Source organism: Sorex araneus, chromosome 8, assembly GCF_027595985.1.
Source record: "Sorex araneus isolate mSorAra2 chromosome 8, mSorAra2.pri, whole genome shotgun sequence".
NCBI lineage: Eukaryota > Metazoa > Chordata > Mammalia > Eulipotyphla > Soricidae > Sorex > Sorex araneus.
This window is the reverse complement of record NC_073309.1, coordinates 732,618-750,265: the sequence shown is the minus strand read 5'-3', so window position 1 is coordinate 750,265 and position 17,648 is coordinate 732,618. Positions and strand designations below refer to the sequence as shown.

At 68.4% G+C, this 17,648-nt stretch overlaps 1 protein-coding gene across 1 annotated transcript; it reads right to left on the bottom strand.

The window, feature by feature from the left end:
• Nucleotides 1–4,616: 4,616 nt before the first annotated feature.
• On the bottom strand, nucleotides 4,617–12,258 carry SLC7A5 (solute carrier family 7 member 5). Its single transcript, XM_055146206.1, has 10 exons — nucleotides 11,739–12,258; nucleotides 8,497–8,622; nucleotides 6,938–7,043; nucleotides 6,788–6,832; nucleotides 6,599–6,722; nucleotides 6,419–6,522; nucleotides 6,208–6,304; nucleotides 5,622–5,771; nucleotides 5,204–5,381; nucleotides 4,617–4,827 (listed from the first exon to the last, which is right to left on the bottom strand). Exons 1-10 carry the CDS (start codon nucleotides 12,250–12,252, stop codon nucleotides 4,772–4,774), a joined length of 1,500 nt encoding a protein of 499 aa, XP_055002181.1. The 5' UTR covers nucleotides 12,253–12,258; the 3' UTR covers nucleotides 4,617–4,771.
• Between the last annotated feature and the right edge of the window lie 5,390 nt (nucleotides 12,259–17,648).

Genomic DNA, 17,648 nt, shown 5'->3' with positions numbered 1-17,648 from the left:
TGGCCTAACCCAAGGTCGACCCGGGTTCAATCCCTGGCACTACATGTCACCCTGAGTGCAGAGGGTCTGCTCTGGGCACCCGTTCCGGGGGTCAGGACTAAGCCCTGAGCACAGCCAGGTGTGGCCTCAAGGCAAACGTCATCCCTTGGGTTGACGCCGGGGCAGAGGCCCGGGCTCCTCCCCCAAAGGGCCACGCCGCAGCAGTCACTGCAGGAGAAGGAGCGCGTTCTAGGGGGGACAGGGCAGGGGTGAGGCGCTGACCCCAGGCTCCAGTCAGGAGTGGCCCCTGAGCACTTGCGGATGCAGCAAGACACAAAGGAAAGAGGTGGGCGGCGCTGGGCAGGACGAGTGCTGCTGGCTGGTGCCCCCCCCCACCCCGCGCCCTCATCCTCTGTCCCTGGGCCAGCGGGGACTGGGCGGGAGCTGGTGGCGCCGTGTCTGCACTCAGCCCTTCGCTGCTCACGGCCAGCTCGGCACTGGGGTCTCCGCTCCTGTGCGAGCTGGACAGGCACGGAGGCTGGAGGGATGGAGAAGCCCCCCGCCCCGCCCAGGCCCCTGTGTGTGTGTGGGGGGGGGGGATGGAGCCTGGGTCGGCTGCATGCCTGGCCAGCCCGCCTGCCCTGTCTCTGCCCAATCCATGCCCGGCCAGCCTGCCCGTCTTGCCTCTGCCCATCCATGCCAGGTGCGCCCTGGAATTGGGGAGCCTGGTGGAGGTGGGGGGACCGGCCCTGACCTCTGACCTGTCACCTCCACCCGGAGGCTTATTTGTGGTCATCGCTGTAACAGCCAGAAGCCCGAGCTCTCAGATGCAGCCAGAACAGAGCAGCCCCAGGAAGCCCAGTGTGGGGGCCCCTGACACTGTGTTCACGACCCCCAGGGGTACCTCTGCCCACACTCAGGGCTGATGGACCCACAAGGCCGGAGCACTGAGCAAGGAGTGAAGGTGCCTCTGAGCCAGTGCACCCCCACCGTGATCCCAGCCCCCCCAGCCCCCCAGTCCCAGATGCAGCCACTGCAGCCCAGGGCCAGACGCGCCCCAGGACCCTGTAGTGACCCTCGGACCCCGATCCAGGAGTAGCCCCCAGGCGTACCCCCATAAGCAGCTCTGGGCAGCTGCAGGGGCGGGGGAGGGAATGAGGGAAGGCTTTTGTGGTTCGTGCAGGACAGACCACACGACTGGCCGCGAGCCTGCTCCTGGCCCCCCGCCCCGTGTGGGGGTCCCTGTCCACTCGTCCCCACCACATCTCCACGAGCCCCAGCTCGCTGCCCAGGGCCGCCGGCAGCTGGGCAGGTAGCTCTGCCAGGTCCAGCTGGCAGGGGCACAGGAGAAGGTCCCAGCCTGCTGTTTAGTTTGCGGATGGGGACCTGAACCACCCCGGCCGGCCGGAGCCTTTGAAGTCAGCGGCTCCAGAGCACTGATCCGGAACGGCGCGCCCCTCCCCCGCACCTAATCCCGGAGGCGGCCTTGCCCCTCGGATCATCCAGTTTGAATCCAGCCCCGCCTGGGCAGCCCCAGGACAGAAGAGGCAGCGGGTGAGGGGCTGACCTGGATGGGTGCCTCCCACCCCAGGAGTCCTGGGGTCCCAGGCACTGCCCCAGCCTCCTCTGGGGGACCAGCTCTAGGGCCACCCCCAAGGCTACCCTTGGTCCCGGGCCCAGGACACACAGATCTGTGTCAGCTGACCGGCCGGCCCGGCCCCACTGACCTTCAGGACAGAGGACGGGCACAGCCCGCCTGGGGGGTGTGGGGTCACCCCTTCACACTGGCTTCGAGGGTCCATGGAGGCCAGACTGAACCACGATCCTGCCCGCCGGACACTGGTGCCCTGCCCCAAGGCTAGGGTCACTGAACAGACCTGCGCCCCGAAACCAGTGCCTGACCGAGCCCCAGTCATGTCTGCTGAGCCCTCGGGCACCTCCCACACCCAGGATGCTCCCTGCTGGGCCCCCCACATCCGGGAGTGCTCCCTGGGAGTCTCAGCTGGACCTGCCCTTGACCCTTCCCTCCTTGGATCTGAGTCGCCCATCAGGGGCCTGTTCCGGTTGTGGCTGAGAGGGGTCCACGGGGCCTGATGTCTGCAGAGCCTGGGGGTGGGGGCACAGAGCCGCCTCCAGCGGGGCCAGAAGTCTGGAGGGACACGGGCGTGGGACGGGGCTGGGGGGCACAGGGGTGTGGCTGAGGCGGGGAGGCCTCCAGGCCATGTGCTGCCCCAGAGCCTGCTGGCGCCGCCCACTCCGCTCACTCGGTTTTATTCTGGCTATGGGGCAGCGTCAGCGTCAGGAAACTCAGCCCCTGGGCTGCTCTGTGGGCACAGGGGACAGTGACGGGCCCTGCTCCAACCCCACAGGGAGCCCCTCTGTGCGCCTGGGCCAGGTGCAGCCGCCCCGCCTGCCCGTTGCGTCAGTCATCACGGCCTCCCTGGCGGCTGGCCTGCGATCCCGGGGCCCCGGCAGACACCGGACCCGGGGCCTTGCTTTCCGCAAGCAGGTCTGGCCTTTGTGCCACGCCGTCAGGGCAGCTGCACTGCTGACGTGCCTGCCCTCCCTGGCTCCAACCACTGCCCTGCGGGGAGGGCAGGAAGCAGCTCTCTGCTGTGGGTCTGACGCCATGGAAGGTTCCAGAAGGATCCCAGAGCTATGGCCCAGGTGCAGGGGCGGGACCTGCTGAGCCCCGCGGAGGCCGTTCTGACAAGGACGTGAGGCAGCCCTGGGATCCCGGTGCCCCCTGCCCCGGGCCTGTGGCCACCGTGAGGGGGAGTCAGGGAGGCCCTGTCTGCTCCCTGGGGCCTCCCTGCACAGGGGCTGGGGCACAAGAGCGACGAGACAAGGACGGGCATGCTGGGCACTGGGGAGAGGAAGTTCTCTGCCCGGAGGCTGCAGTCCCGTGTGCATCTGTGCCAGGGAGAGGGTGGGCACAGGCGTGGCTGCCAGGGCGGAGCCAAAGGTGGGCCGTGTCAGAAGCCACGAGGCAGAACAGCCCATGACCCTGTTCTCCGACTCCCGGGTTCAGGACCGGGAGGCGACGCGTGTGCGGAGGTTTGCTGCGGTGCTTGTGGGGCTGCGGTGTCAACTGCTGTGTGCAACTCAGCCGGAGGGGCAGGACCGAAGTGGAGCAGGGTCTGTGCAGCCCCGTGGCACGGGGCAGGGCCTCACGCCCTCGCTCCCGGCTTCGCCCTTCCCGTGTCCTGTGACTGCGCATGTTCTCAAGCGTGCCCTGGGCGTGTGCACACACCTCTCCCTGCTGCACCCCAGAAGCAGGGTCACTGACTCACGAGCCCAGCCACTGCCACTGAGCCCTTCGGAGGTGCCCTCGGGCCCATCGGGAGCTGCCAGCTGAGCCCAGGCGGGGTGGGGGCAGGTTCAGAGGAGAGACTGGGGTGCAGCCTGAGCAGGCCCAGCAAACTCCGGGGAGTCTCAGGAACCTTCTAGGGGATTCTGAGTCACTGAAGGCAGGGCCCCATGAATGATGCTTCCGGGGCTCGGAGATCAACGGATCCCGGGTTCCATGGATGAGGCACCCCCAGGCTCTAGGGGTCGCTGGGTTGCAGGGGTGTGGGATCCACCAGCCCCAGACCGCGGGGATCCCTGCGTCGTGGCCCATCGTGTGCATCTGCTGCCGCCTCAGGGCTCCAGTCTCGGGACCAGGACCCCCAAGTCCAGGTGCGGCCCTGGCCTGGGTCCCGTGCTGACAGCAGGCGTGGGTGGACAGTGGGGGGAGGGCAAGCCCCCTCAGGGGAGGGGTGGGGCTGGACACAGGCAGCCCCCGACGTGCACCCCTGCCGCTCCTCCTGTGGCTAGGGACCCCCTGCCCTCTCTCCCTTCGGGGGGGTCCCTCCTGCCCCACAACCTTCGCCTGTATGAACTTTGTCCTTGAGACAATCCGTAGCCTCCAAATTCTAGAGAGACTGTCTGTGACCCAGCCAGTGACGCCGGGAGGAAGGGCACGAGGCCCTGGGGCCTGCTCCCGAGGAGCCTCCCCCCCGCCCCCCGGCCTGAGGGAGCCTCTGTGGGCCCAGGGAAGGGGGGAAGGGGGTGTTGGCGGAGCAGCCCACAGCTGCAGGGACCGGGAGCCATGCGTGCGGTCCGGCCCAAGGGGTCCTGCTGGCAGGCTCTGAGCCCCGGAGGCGTAGAAGGGAGCCGGGCATGTGTGCTGCACCCCGCAGGCCTCCTGCTCGCCCCCGGGAGCGTCCAAACCCACAATCGGGCCCAAAAGAAAAGCGTCAGCACTTCATTTCCATGAGGTTTTTCTTAAAAACAAATGAGCCACCAGAAAAACCCACCCAGCCCGTGTGACAGATGGACCAGGGCTGGAGGCGCCAGGAAGGCCACAGGCGGTGGGGGGGGCGGTGCGGGCAGGGGCACCTGTGGGCAGGCCAGGGGCGACTCTGGAAGGGCTTCGACCGACCTTACCCTGTGACCTGCCCCAGGGCTGCCCCGTCTGACGGCTCCTCCCTGCCCGGCTCTGGGCCTGAGCACCCTCGGCCCGCAGGAGATTCGGGATCCTGTGCCGGCCCCGGGGGGACCCCACCTGCCCACCTGCCATCACAGGCTCTGGTGGCATCTGGGGAGCAGGATCTCTCCTGCGTCCCATTTTAAAAAAAGATAATCACCTGGTATCAATTTGACCCAAAATTTAAGTTAAAAAAAAAATAATACAAATAAACAGGGTGGAGACCGGGTAGGCCGGACGGGCCGGCGGTGCCTGGCGTGGAGGCCTCGGCCACGGGCCGGCGGGTGCGGGTCATCCGAGGCTGCCGGCAGCTGGGGCCACTCAGTTCTCCTGGGGAACCACCTGCATGAGCTTCTGGCAGAGGACGGTGGTGGAAACTGGGGGGAGGGGGGCTCAGTTGCAGGGGCCGTGGCCCAGACACGGCCCCCCCCGGCCCCAGGTTGCCCTGAGTGGGGGGTGGCCCCGGGGCGCCCCCACCGTTCGGGGCTGGTCTCCGGAGGGAGGGGTCTGCACGGGGTCCCGGGGTACCGCCTGGGCTGCCAACGCTCAAGACAAGTGCGGGGGTGGGGGCGGGGCGGAGCTGTTGCTTTAAGGGCCCCTCACAGGCCAGGGCCGCAGCGCCAGGGCCTTTCTGGGTCAGCCTGTGCTCTGCCAGCTCCTTCCTTGGCAAAGGGGCCCTGGCCTCCCCAGCAGCCCCACAGCACAGCGGGGTGCCCGGCCGGTGCCAGGCCGGCGGCAGCCATGGATACTCACAGATGCCCTGCAGGAGCCATTTGGGCTTGTCTTTCCACCACACACCGAGGAAGTAGACGGGCAGCCCGCTGAGGATGATGGCGAAGCCGATGCCGCACTCCACGGGCGTTTTCCAGAAGGAGACGGCGATGAGGAAGAGGCAGGCCAGGATGAAGAAGAGCGGCAACGCCAGATTCACCTGGGGGCGGGGCGGGATTGTGGGCGGGGGCCTCCGCACCCCCTCTCGGTCCCTCTCCAGCATGTGCCCACCCCTGCCAGGGGCGTGGCCCAGACATGGGCGTCAAAGTGGGGCTCAGCCCCTGCGGTCGCCCAGAAGGCCGGCTGACCAGCTCCTGCCAGGGCCATCCGTCCCGGCCGTGTGCCAGGCAGGGACCCGGATCCACGGCCCGGGTGGTACGGCGGCCGCCCGGCAGGCTACCTTGATGGGTCGCTCCAGCTCAGGCCTCTTGTAGCGCAGCCAGAGCAGCCCCAGGATGGCCAGTGCCACGCAGAGCCAGTTGAAGAAGCTGAAGAAGTTGATGACGGAGAAGATGTCGTTGGAGCAGGCGTAGAGCAGGGTCATGACGCACTGTGGGAGAGAGCACGTGAGCCGCGGCCGCATGCTCCTGCACACGTGTGCACACTCCTGCACAAGCCTCCGGCAAACATCCCCCCACACGTATACCCACATGCCCCCCCACACACACGCCTACATGTGCGCGCGCACACACACACACACACACACGCCTTGTCCCCAGGTGACCTGTGAGCGCCACACCAGCCTGTGGGCAGAAGAGGCAGCTCATGCTGCCAGGGCAGACGGGGGACTCCCCGGCACCCTGGGTCACGGACAGGCTCGGGTGAACCAACTGGGCCCTGGCCCAGCCCCACCCTGACCCCTGACCCCAGTGACAGAGCCAGGAAAGAGGAAGCGCTGGCAGGGGCATGGGGCAGGTCCAGATCTCGGGGTCCCCTGCACCCCCACAGGGTGCTGGGGCCCGAGGCCACGAGGCAGCCCGACTCACCGTGAACACGAGGGAGGGCACGGGGGTGAGGAGGTCCGGGTGGATCATGGAGAGGATGGAGGGCAGGTGCCCTTCCCGGGAGCCCACGAAGAAGAGCCTGAGGGCAGAGAAGACTCAGCAGGCCCCGGGCGCCCCCGGGCAGGGCCCCCGCCAGCACAGCCGGAGCTGGGGGGCTCCGCGGCCCCACCTGCACCCCCAGGAGGCCCCGCACCTGGACGAGGTGAAGAGGGAGCCGTTGACGGAGCCGAAGCAGGACAAACCCACGAAGACGGGGATGACCCAGGACATGACGCCCAGGTGGTAGTTGCCGAAGTCCTGTGAGGAGCCCCGTGAGCGAGCCGGCCACAGCCGAGCCCCCCGAGCCCCGCCTCCCCCGTGGGCAGGGCCTCACCACAGCCACGGCCTCGGACCCCAGCATCTGCTCCGGGCTGAGCGTGGTGAAGTAGGCCAGGTTGGTGAGCACGTACACCAGCGTGACGATGGGCATGGAGATGATGATGGCCAGGGGCAGGTTCCTGCGGGGGCGGGCGCCTCAGCACACAGCCCCCCCGCGCCCGGCCCGCCGTCCCCGCACACGCACCTGTAGGGGTTGATCATCTCCTCCGTGACGAAGTTCAGGTAGTTCCTGGTGGGGAAAGCGGAGGCGTCACTGCCAGCACTGGCCCGAGGCCCCCGGCTGCACGGCCGTCCCCCCACCCCGCCCGTCCCCTCACCCCGCCCTGGCACCCACCATCCGCCATAGGCGAAGAGGCCACTGTACAGGGCCAGCACGATGTTGCCCACATCCAGATTGGTGCCCTCGAAGGACTGTCTGGGGTTCAGGTTGGACACGTTCCCTGCCGGAAGCAGACGGGTCAGGCCGGGCGCTTGGGCCCGCTGCGCCGTGAATGTCCCCGGGGAGACACGGCTACAGCACACGCAGGTGAAGGTTTTCTGCTGGGACCAACTAACGGCGCCTTGCGGGCCGCCAGGGTGGCTTGGCAGTGGCCTGGGCCATGCGGGCACCAGCTCTCTGGCGCCCACCCGGTGCCACTGCAGAGTCGTGGTCGCACCCGGCTGGGGACAGTGTCCCGGGCCACCGCCACCGACGTGCTGAGTGGGTGGTCTGCCCTGCTGCCTGCCCATGCCAGGCCTGTCCAGCAGGTGTTGGGCCGGACAGGACAGCCCCCCTCCCCCAACCCCAGCTCCCTGACTGGGGCAGTATCTGGGTCAGGCAGGGCTCCTCAGGGGCCGCACGGCCCAGAGCGGGGCTGCGTTCTGTGCACCCAGGGCCCCGGGGCTGTCGGGGGACCCCAACACCAGGCTGGGAGATTGGAGACACTTCACAGGAAAAGGGGAAGCAGGAGCCGACAGCCGCGGCTGTGCTGGTCACGGAGGAGCACCCCTCCTGGCGCTCGGGGAAGGCCTGCACCCCCCACACCCGCCCACACGCACAGACGGGCCGGGCTGCTGTGGCCGCACCCCGCGGAGGCAGGGCACGGGGTTCTTCAGGGAGACGGGGCTCCCTTCCGGAACCCATCGCCAGGACCCCCGCTGCTCCCTCACGTGCCCCCAGGGGCCCGCCCGCCACCGGCCCCGCAGCCAGGAGCTGGGGCGCGTGTTCACCAGTCTGCTGGGACTGTGCCCAGGTTGCCGCCGAGGGCCCTCGTCACAGACAGGGCCATGGAAACCCGGCCCCGGGGACAGGGGGTGCGCCCTGCCCCGCCCAGCCCGCACTGCGCCAGGGTCACCACCGAGGCCCCAGGGCTTGGGCGCAGTGTCACGGCCCTGTCCCTCAGGCCAGGCCTCACCCCTCCCAGCCCTGGGGCCAACACCTCAGAGCAGGCACCTGGGCCAAGGGACCAGCAGCCAGTCCCCAGCTTCGGCGACAGCCGCCAGCGCGGACACAGTGCTCCCGCAGGAGCAGTCTCCCACCGCTTATCTGCGAGAGGCCCCCGTGTCTCCTGGGGGACCTGCACCCAGAAGCTCTCACCTTGGGCGGGACGGGGCCAGAGAGGCTGAGTCAGCTGCCGCCCAGCCCCCCACCCCAGACCCCGAGCCCCGGCACTGAATCCCCGCCAGAAAGCTCTGGAACCTTCCGGGGAGCAGCCGAGTCAGACGGGCGCGGGGGAGTTGGGCTCAACAATCTCCGGGGAGGAACAAAGGGGTCTTGAGACAGAAGCAGGAATGTGCCGGGGCGCCCACACAGCGGCCTCGGGTTCACGGGGACCTGGACCCCCGCCCACTTCTCCAGAACATTCCCGCAGCCCGGTGCCCAGCGGCGGGCCTGGAGGGGTGCGTGCCACTCACCCTTCCCGAGCTGGATGAAGCCCAGTAGGATGATCAGGCCAAGCGCCAGGAGCTTGGCGGCCGCGAAGGCGTCCTGCACGCGCGTGGCGGCCTTCACGCTGTAGCAATTCACGGCCGTGAGCAGCACTGCGGGCACAGGGGGGGTGAGGCCCCGACCCCGCCTCCACACCCAGGAGAACCCAGGCCCCCGCCTCCAGGCCTGCTGAAGGTTCTAGAACTTCGGAGGAAGCATGCAACAGGCATGCCGGAGAAATTCAGCAGCAGCTCCCGGGGGCCTGAGTGAGGGGCAGGGGCTCCAGCAGGCACACCCACGGGGTCTCTGGGAAGCGGCTTATCCCGGTGTCGCCTGGACACAAAGCCTAGAAAGGCTGCGGGGCGGGGGGTGGGGGGCAGGGGCCCCAGGTCCGCCCCCAGAGGCCGGGGTGGGGGTGGGGCGAGCTGGCAGGGCCCAGGTGACACATTAACCAGCTGCTGCTGCCCGGGCCCCCCAGACGCCCACAGCAGCTGCGCCCGAGGCCGCCGCAGGTAAGGTCTCCCCAGACACACCGGCCCGAGACCCCAGTGCCCACTGCCCGGAGGAGAGCCTGGGCCCGGGGGCCACAACTTCCCAGGGAACCCCAGGAGCGCGGGGCAGGGAGGAAGCTCGGGGCGGGGCTGGAAACTGGCCAGAGCTGCCTGCATGGCCATCCTGGTGGTGCCCACCGCCCCGCTAGAGTGAGGGGACCCTGGGGCCGGCTCCCGGCGCCCGGCTCTGCCCCTCCTCCCAGGCTTGCCGGCTGCGGCAAGGAGAGGCCCGTATTGCATCACTCTGGTGGCCCCGCCCCCGCTCCCCGCTCCCGCTCGCGCCACAGCCGTCCTGCCACAGACCCTGGCCTCTAGCAGCCTCACTGTGACCAGCTGTTCCAAAGCTGCTGGGGGCCCCGGGGGGGGGGGGAGGGGGCGTGAGGGCACCGGGAGAGGGGCTGGGGCTGGGGCTGGGGGCAGCCTGCCTGAGGCGCACTGGGCCGGTCCTCCTGCTTCCTGGGGGGACCCCGTCACCAAGCAGCGAGTGGGGCAGCTCATCTGCCCAGCCCTGACTGCAGCCCCCCAACACCGCCCCTGCCCGCCGACCCCCAGACACCGGCACACAGGCCGGCCCCACCCTGCAGTGGCCGTCTCCCACCCCCTGGCACACACAGGGCTCCTGGGGCCCAGCCAGCCCCTCCCCTGGGGTGTCCCGACTTCCTGTCAAACAGAGGGGCCCGCGCACCTCTGCCCCCACAGGACTTGGCAGAGGCTATGACGGGGGGTTTGGGGGGGGCCGGGGCCAGGATACAGGCGTGTGTAGGCAGTGGCACCTCCAGGGGGCTGGAACGCCTGGACTGGCCCTCAGCATCTCCCTTCCCCGGGGAGAAATTACAGCCCAGACTCCTGTCTCTAACCCCCGTAATCAGCCCCAAACAGGAGAACGTTTTCTGCTTGGTGTCTGGGCCACACCCGGTGCTCCTCCTGCTGTGCTCAGCGATCACCCCGGCAGGACTTGGAGACCACATGGGGTGCGGCCAGTCCCTTGCCCGGGAATGTGGGTGGGCCCAGCCGCGGGCCGGCAAGAGCCCCCAGCCTGCGAGGAACAACAGTAGCTGCCGCCTCTCCCCGGCTGCTCGTGAGCGAGGCCCTGGGATGGGCCCAGAGCCCCACATGCACACAGACGGGCAGACACCCGAGGGGGTCCTCCGGGTACAGGGCACCTGCACCCCAAAGAGCCAAGGGGCGCCACTCCACTGCCCGCAGAGTAGCCACTGGGCACGCTGCTGCCCCCGCACGGTGCCTCCCTGGACACGAGGACTCTCACTGACCCAGGCAACGGGCCCTCACCGGCAGTCTGCCCCTCCCTGAACGGTGACCAGCACCTCTGGGGTCACGGCGCCTGTCAAGGACGCCGAGCTGGACCTGGGGCCTCAGTGCTGGTCACTGGGTAGTGCTGGGCTCAAAGCGGGGTGCCATGGGCAGCGAGGGTGTGTGACAGGGCCCCAAGCCCCCAGGCACCCAGAGGACAGAGGGGCAGGCTCCCCCAGAGCCGCTAGGTCCCCCTCACTCTGCCCCTGACCCCCCAGGTCCCCTGGAGGGGAGTGGGGTGGCACCAGGGAGTGGGCCCCGGCACACCTGGCCCGACCCAGCCAGAGGGCTGTGGGAGGGGGCAAGGCTGGCCCGCAGGTCTCGCCACACTGGCTGGCATCTGCCAGCCTGACCCTGCACCGCAGAGACCAGGCCCTGGCCCTGCCAGCCAGACGCCCACAAGGCCCGCTGCGGCCGGGGCACCCGCGTCCCCACGCACACTCTGCCGCCACGTGTCCCTGTCCAGACCGCCGTGTCTTTCCTGGGTGCCCGCCGCCTGGTTTCGAGGGGCTGGGCAGGATCTCCCACATGCAGGGCATGTGACCCACGTGGGCCTCCTGGGCCTGGGGCCCGAGATCCGGATCAAAGCCGTGTGGGGCTGAGCTCTGTGCCCCAGAGCGCGTGCCCAGCCCGCCTGCCGCTGGGCAGACACCAGAACCACAGCAGCACCCCGGGGCTCCCCGCCACAGCCCCACGCTGGGCTGTACGCTGGGCTGTGCGCTGGGGCGGCGGCCAGGGCGGGAGGCTCACTCAGACAGCAGGCAGACCCTGCACCTGCTGATCTCCCTGGAGGCTGGCAAAGGGGCGGAGAGAAACGGCCACCACATCCGAGCCCCTGGGCCTGAGCCCCACATGGCACAGAACCCATTTCCCAGGGGTCTCAGGAGAAAACTGCAGTGCAGACTGCCAGGTAGGCAGTGGGGAGCCGGACAGCGCCAGGGCACCCCCCACATCCCAGCCCCCCACACCCCCAGGGACCCTTCCCCCCGCATATCCCGGCCCCCCCACCCCCCTAGGGACCCTTCCCCCCTGCATATCCCGGCCCTCCCTACCCCCAGGGACCCCCGCGTGTCCGGCCCCCCCACCCCCAGGGACCCCCGCGTGTCCGGCCCCCCCACCCCCAGGGATCCCCGCGTGTCCGGGCCCCCCCACCCCCTAGGGATCCCCGCATATCCGGGCCCCCCCACCCCCCAGGGACCCCCGCGTGTTCGGGTCCCCCCACCCCCCAGGGATCCCCGCGTGTCCGGCCCCCCACCCCCCAGGGACCCCCGCATATCCGGGCCCCCCCACCCCCCGGGACCCCGCGTGTCCGGGCCCGCCCCCCGCCCCCGCCCCCGCCCGCGGCCCGCCGGCACGCGCGCACTCACGCACGCAGAGGCAGGCCACCAGCTTGGCCGCGGGCTCGGGCACCGGGCAGGCGGGGAAGACGGGCTTGAGCAGGTAGGTGGCGAAGACCAGCGCCACGATGTACTGCGACGACGGGCGGATGATGAGCAGCTCCACCCAGAGCTTGAGGAAGGCGGGCAGCGAGCCGTAGACCTCGAGCATGTAGGCGTAGTCGCCGCCCGACTTGGAGATGGTGGTGCCCAGCTCGGCGTAGCAGAGCGCGCCCACGATGGAGAAGACGCCGCACACGGCCCAGACGACGAGCGCCAGCCCCGGCGAGCCCGCCTCCTTGAGCACGCCGGTGGGCGTCACGAAGATGCCCGAGCCCACGATGGTGCCCACGATGATGGCCACGCCGTTGAGCAGCGTGAGGCGGCGCTGCAGCGCCACGGCCTCGCCCCCGGGCGCCGCCGCCAGCATCCGCTCGCGCGCCGGCTCCTCGTCGGCCGCCGGCCCCGCGCCCGCCGCGCGCCGCCTGGCGCCCGCGCCCGCCATGGCCGCTCGCGGGCCCGCCGCCGCCGCCGCGCCGCGCCGCGCTCTTGTAGCGGCCGCCGCCCCGCCCCGCCGCCCGCCGCCGCGCCATTGGCCCCCGCGCGCCTCGCCCCGCCCGCGCCGCCGCGCCATTGGCCCCCGCGCGCCCCGCCCCGCCCGCGCCGCCGCGCCATTGGCCCCCGCGCGCCCCGCCCGCCGCGCCGCCGCCCCGCCCGCCGCCGTGGCCCGCGGAGCCGGCTGCTCGCCGGCCGCGCACGTGGTGCTCAGAGCGCCCCGGGCGGGCGCGCGGTCCTCGCACCCGAGGCGGGGGGCTGGGGAGCGGGGAGAGGGGCGGCCCGGCGGCGCGACGGACTCCCTCGCGCCAAGGACCGGGCCCGCCGCTCCCCCTCCCAGGGATGCTGCCCCCGCCCCTGCCACTGGGCTCCCGCTCCTGGACCCGAGCCCCCCACTTTATGCCAAGCGCAGAGGGAAGCGAGGAGCTGGTGGCGGAGAAGGTTCTAACAAGGCCGGGCCCAGGCACCTGCTGGGGTGAAGGGGCTGTAGTCCTCGAAGGACTGGGGCGGGCTGGAGAGGTGCCCAGTCCCAGCCACGGCGGGTGTGGGAGGGCCCTCCCCCGGCCTGGCAGCGGCCGCTCTCCCGTGTGCTGGGCTGGCGCGTGAGCGGGCACACAGGCCCTTGGCAGGGCAACGTGTTCTGGACCACCCCCACAGTGAGCAGCTCCGTGTGGCCCTGGCGGGCATCACGCCTGCGGCCGGGGAGCAGCTATTGTGCTGCCCCCTCCGCAGAGGCCGAGCTATCCTCGGAGCTCACTGCATTGAACCCTTTCCAGGGCCCCTGGGGGCTTTTCTGCAGCAAGGAGACAGGCTTGGCTGCACATTTAGTTGGTCTCGCCAAACTCCCACCAGCAGTGCTCAGGGCTGACTCCCGGCTCTGTGCTCAGGGCTCACCAGGGATTGAACTCGGATTGGCCCCATGCAAGCAAGTGCCTTGCCCACTGCACCATGTCTTGGGCCCAGCCGCTCACAGAGAGAAGATGCTTTTAGCCGCCGCCCCCCTGCAGCTGGGTTCCTTAGACTGTCTCCAGGGCTACAGCTGGTGGAAACAGGCTGGACAGCCTCAAGGAAGCTCCGCTTGCCCAAGTGGCCCCAGTGATGTGGGTGCCCCCCCCAGCTGGCTCCTTCACTACAGTGCCAGTGTCACACGTGAAGCTGCTCAGAAGGAGCCAGGAGGTCGAGCTGGCTTTTCCGAGAACTAAGAAGTGGGGGTGGAGGGTGCTGCAGGGAGGGGCTGTCCAGAACCCGTGGTCCTCACTGCCACCTGGGCATCCTGCTTGGTGTCCATGGGCTCATGTCCCCCACTGACCCTGCCAGCGGGGCTTGGGAGCCCCGTCCTCACGGCCCCGAGTGCAGGAAGGAATGCGGAGGGGAGTACCACACACACCGCGCGGGTCTCGCCCAGACACGCGATGGGCACACCCGCCCCTGCAGAGCAAACGCTGGGCACCACCCGTCGCTGACACGCCCTCCACATCTGTGTCGTCTGCAGAACTGGTGAGGAGGCCTGGAGCACTGGGCACTGCAGGGTCTTGAGAGAGCGTGAGGGGGCCTCGCGGTGCCTGGACCCCAGGCTGGCCCTTCAGGGCCACTGCAGCGCGAAACTGAGGCGGAAGGCTGAGTGGAGGGCGCCCTCTGCCGGTGGCAGGGACAAAGGCCTCTTTGTCCTTCAGAGTTCAGTGCCTGCTGGCTGGACGCTGCCAGGACCCCACCCCCCCGCCCCGCACATGCACATTCTGGCCATGAGCCAGCTTGCAGAGGCCAGGGAGTGCCTGAGCTCAGTGTCCCTCGCCCCAGGAACCCTACCTTAGAACTGTCTCTGGAATCCAGACGTGCCCTAGGTGCTATGTGGGTCCTTTACAGCTTCACAACCTCAGCACCAGCAGAAGAAACTGACCAGAAGGCCAACAGAGTCGCCCCCAGGTTCCCACACGGCTCCCAGCACAGAGCCACAGGAAGCCCCGGCCCCGGGCCCCGCAACTTGCACGCTCAGGTGGAGCGCAGAGAGGGGCGGACAGGGCGCCAGCGGGCACGGCTGTGTCTGGATGTCCCCTCCTTGGGAACTCAGACCCTACTCCTAGGAGGCCATCTGGGGGTGCAGGGGGACAGGCAGACGCGGGCAGTGTCTGGCTTCGGGGGTCCTTCGTGCCTTCCTTCCCCGTGCCCCCCAGCTGGAATCAGACCAGCACAGCCAGCTCCCGGGAAACCGAGGCTTCTCCGCGGTTGCAGGCCTGTCTCAAGGGCAGCGGCTGCTGTGCCAGTCTTAGTGCCCGCAGGCGAGGCCCAGTCCTGCCAGAGAGCACGCACTGTCCCTGGCCGCTCTTGAACGGGGCGGTGGGGAGGGGGCCGCGAGGATCTCAGCTCCCGAGGGATGTTTGGGCACCTTTGCCTCGCGAGTGCCCTTCCCTCCTCGGGACGTTGGTTTTGGCTCCATGAGCAGCCTGCCTGCATTGCAGCTGGAACTCTTTCCTGTCTGCCTGTCTGAGAGGGGTGGACGGGCCTCACTGAGTCGGGTAAAGTGTCCAGCAGGCTCCGACAGCCCAGGCCCCGACTGTTCCTGTGATATTACCTCACGCCACACCACAGTTCCCGCCACAAACAGTCCCCGTGTGCACGTGGGGCACGATGCAAGCGTAACCCCAAGGACGTCCAGGTGGCCTGCCCGTGGCCGTGGGGTGACAACAGTGCATCACGTGTCCGACACTGGCAGCTGGGCCCCCACTCCCGGGACCCGTCTTCGGGCAGTCGCAGGTCTGGCCCTTCCCTGGGCACCAGGCAGGCAGGAGACCGGAACCTTCTTGCACATTCCTGCAGGCCTCCCTCACACGCTCCGCAAGGCCCCGCTTCAAGGCCTCGCCTAGCGCGCAGGTGCGGCGGGTCAGAAAGCCAAGACTCACCGGTGCCCAGGGCTGCCCGGGCCTGGCCTGCAGCTGCCGCAGGGCCGAGAGCTGCCCAGAGCACGCCCAGGGCAAGCCCAGCTCCAGTGCTCCCCCGAGCCCCACCGCCTTGTCCACTCTCACCACGCGGCTCCCGATCAAGCATTCCAGTCACCCACGGGTGTCTGCACAACTCCCCACCTGCCTCCTGTGACTGTCGCCCTCCAAGCCCCAGGCCCCCAGAACACTGGGTCCTCCGAACAGCCCCTGCTGGCCACACCCCTCCCGCACCAGCTCCGTGGCTCGCCCACAAGTGCATCCCCCTCTCAGAGTTAGCCGGGAAGAGGGGCAGGAGGAGCTCCTGAGGAAGCGGGTTCCGTGTGGGTTTTCGTTTTCTGGGATCTGGGGAGGGGCTCGGGCCCCCCCAAAGCAGGGCAACCTAGCCAGGTGTGCAGAAAGGCTGTTCCTTATTCTGGAATGATAAAACAGATCTCGGGGCAGGAGCAGGATGCATCTGCGTGGAAGCCTGGGCCGGGCTGACCGCTGGACCCCCGCACCTTTGATTCGTGTTTGTGTCGGGGACCAAGACCATCTGGAATGGCCCCGGGATTTCCAGAGTCTAGTAAAAGATCAGAGGGTTTCCACTTGACTTGAAAATAATTTCTCTGCTTGAATGCTACTTTAAAACAAAACCCAAACTGACACAGGAAATTCTGACAGAGAATAATCTCTTTGCTGAGAAAATACACAGACTTAACCTTCAGTGCAGGGCCGCCGGCCTATCTCGGGGCCGCGGAAACAGAGGAGCTTTTCTTCCTGTTGACTCGCATTTGAACGGTCCAGAGACGTGGGGGCCGACACCCCGGCCCACCCCCAGACTGCGGCCTGCATCTGCGTGTCGGAAGCCGGTGGCGAGTCTAAGATCACGTTGAACTTGCCTTGCTGGGGCGTCAAGGAAACTCATTTCAGAACCTGCACCTGCCCCACACCTGCGCATTCCTGCCTGCCCACTAATTCCTGCTCACCCCCCATCACTGCTATTTCCTTTTCATTCCCGTTCATTCCCGCTCCTTCCCCCTCATTCCTGCTCCTTCCCGCTCCTCCCCCCTCGCCCCTGCTCCACGTGGCTCCTGGCTCACATTATCTAAACTTGTCAAATGAGGCCTAAGCAAGAGTACGGCAGGGAAGGCATTTGCACACAGCTGACGCTTCGATCCCAAGCACCCCGTCTGGCCCCCCAAGCCCCCGCAGACCCCTGAGCACAGTGAGCACAGAGCCGAGGAAGCCCTAAGAAGCACCAAGAGTTTGGCTCCAAAGCAAAACAGAACGAAAAGTTAACAAAACTAAGCGGGGCAGGGGCCAGAGCAAAGGGACAGCAGGCGCAGTGCTGCCTTGCGTGTGGTCAGTCTGGGGTCGACCCCGGCTTCCCTCCCGGTCCCTGAGCACAGAGCAGGAGTAAGCCCTGAGCACCACCAAGGGTGGGCCCCAAAGCAAAAGGAGGAAATAAACGTGTCCAATGGGTTTGGGTTTTGTTGACCTTGGCCGCTTCTCCGCTCAGCCTTTCTCCCGGCGTCTCTGCTGTTTGAGTGACACGAGGAACATGCTGTCCTTGACAGGCCAAGCCCAGGAGCGCGTGCTCGGAGACTCAAGCCCAGGCTGGGCCAAGAGACCAGCCTTCGGAGAACGTGGCCACATGCGCCGGGCTTGTCCGGCCGCTCAGTGCCACGAGCAGTTTCCAGGTGCCCTCAGTCACGTGTCTGTGAGCACCACAGGAAAGGGGTGCCAACTCCCCCTAGACCCCGACTGAGAGTGGAACTGCATCACGGCGCCCGCACCCTCCACGCGTGCTGCCACTATAACTGCGGGCTCACCAAGTGTGAGCTCCAGGCACACTGCCCCGCCCCATACCTCATGGCTGAGCACTGCAGCCGAGTGTGGGAGCAATGTAACTGAGTATTGAGCACTGTAGCAGAAGGTTGAGCACTACAGAGTGTGGGAGCACTGGAACCCGAAGTACGGCCCCGGTGAGCACCACAGCTGGAAATCCTGGAGTCCCACTGTCAGGCGTGAGAGGCCGGTCCTGCCTCAATAGAACAGTCCCAAGGGGTGGGGGGGAGGAGAAAGGCCCGGCAGGTGCACAGCATAGTGTCCGGCTGGGGCCACAGCACCACGGGGCTCTGGGAGGGGCCCCAGGGGCAGCAGGATGGGGGTCAGGGACCACCACTCGAGAATGGGGATTTGGTACTGGGGAGCACGGAGGGTGTCCAGTCAGGCCTGAGGCCACTCGGGCGACGTCTCTGCGCCGCTGCCCCTCACGGAGGAGCAGGGCAAAGGTGGGGCGGGAGACTGCCCAGAGGAAATAACACAGAAGCGGCAGGCAGCCTTGACCGCCAGCGCTGGGCAGAAACGCTCTCGGGCTCCCTAGAGAGAGGCCCGCGCCCGCTCCTCCTCCACGCTCTTCCGCGGCAGA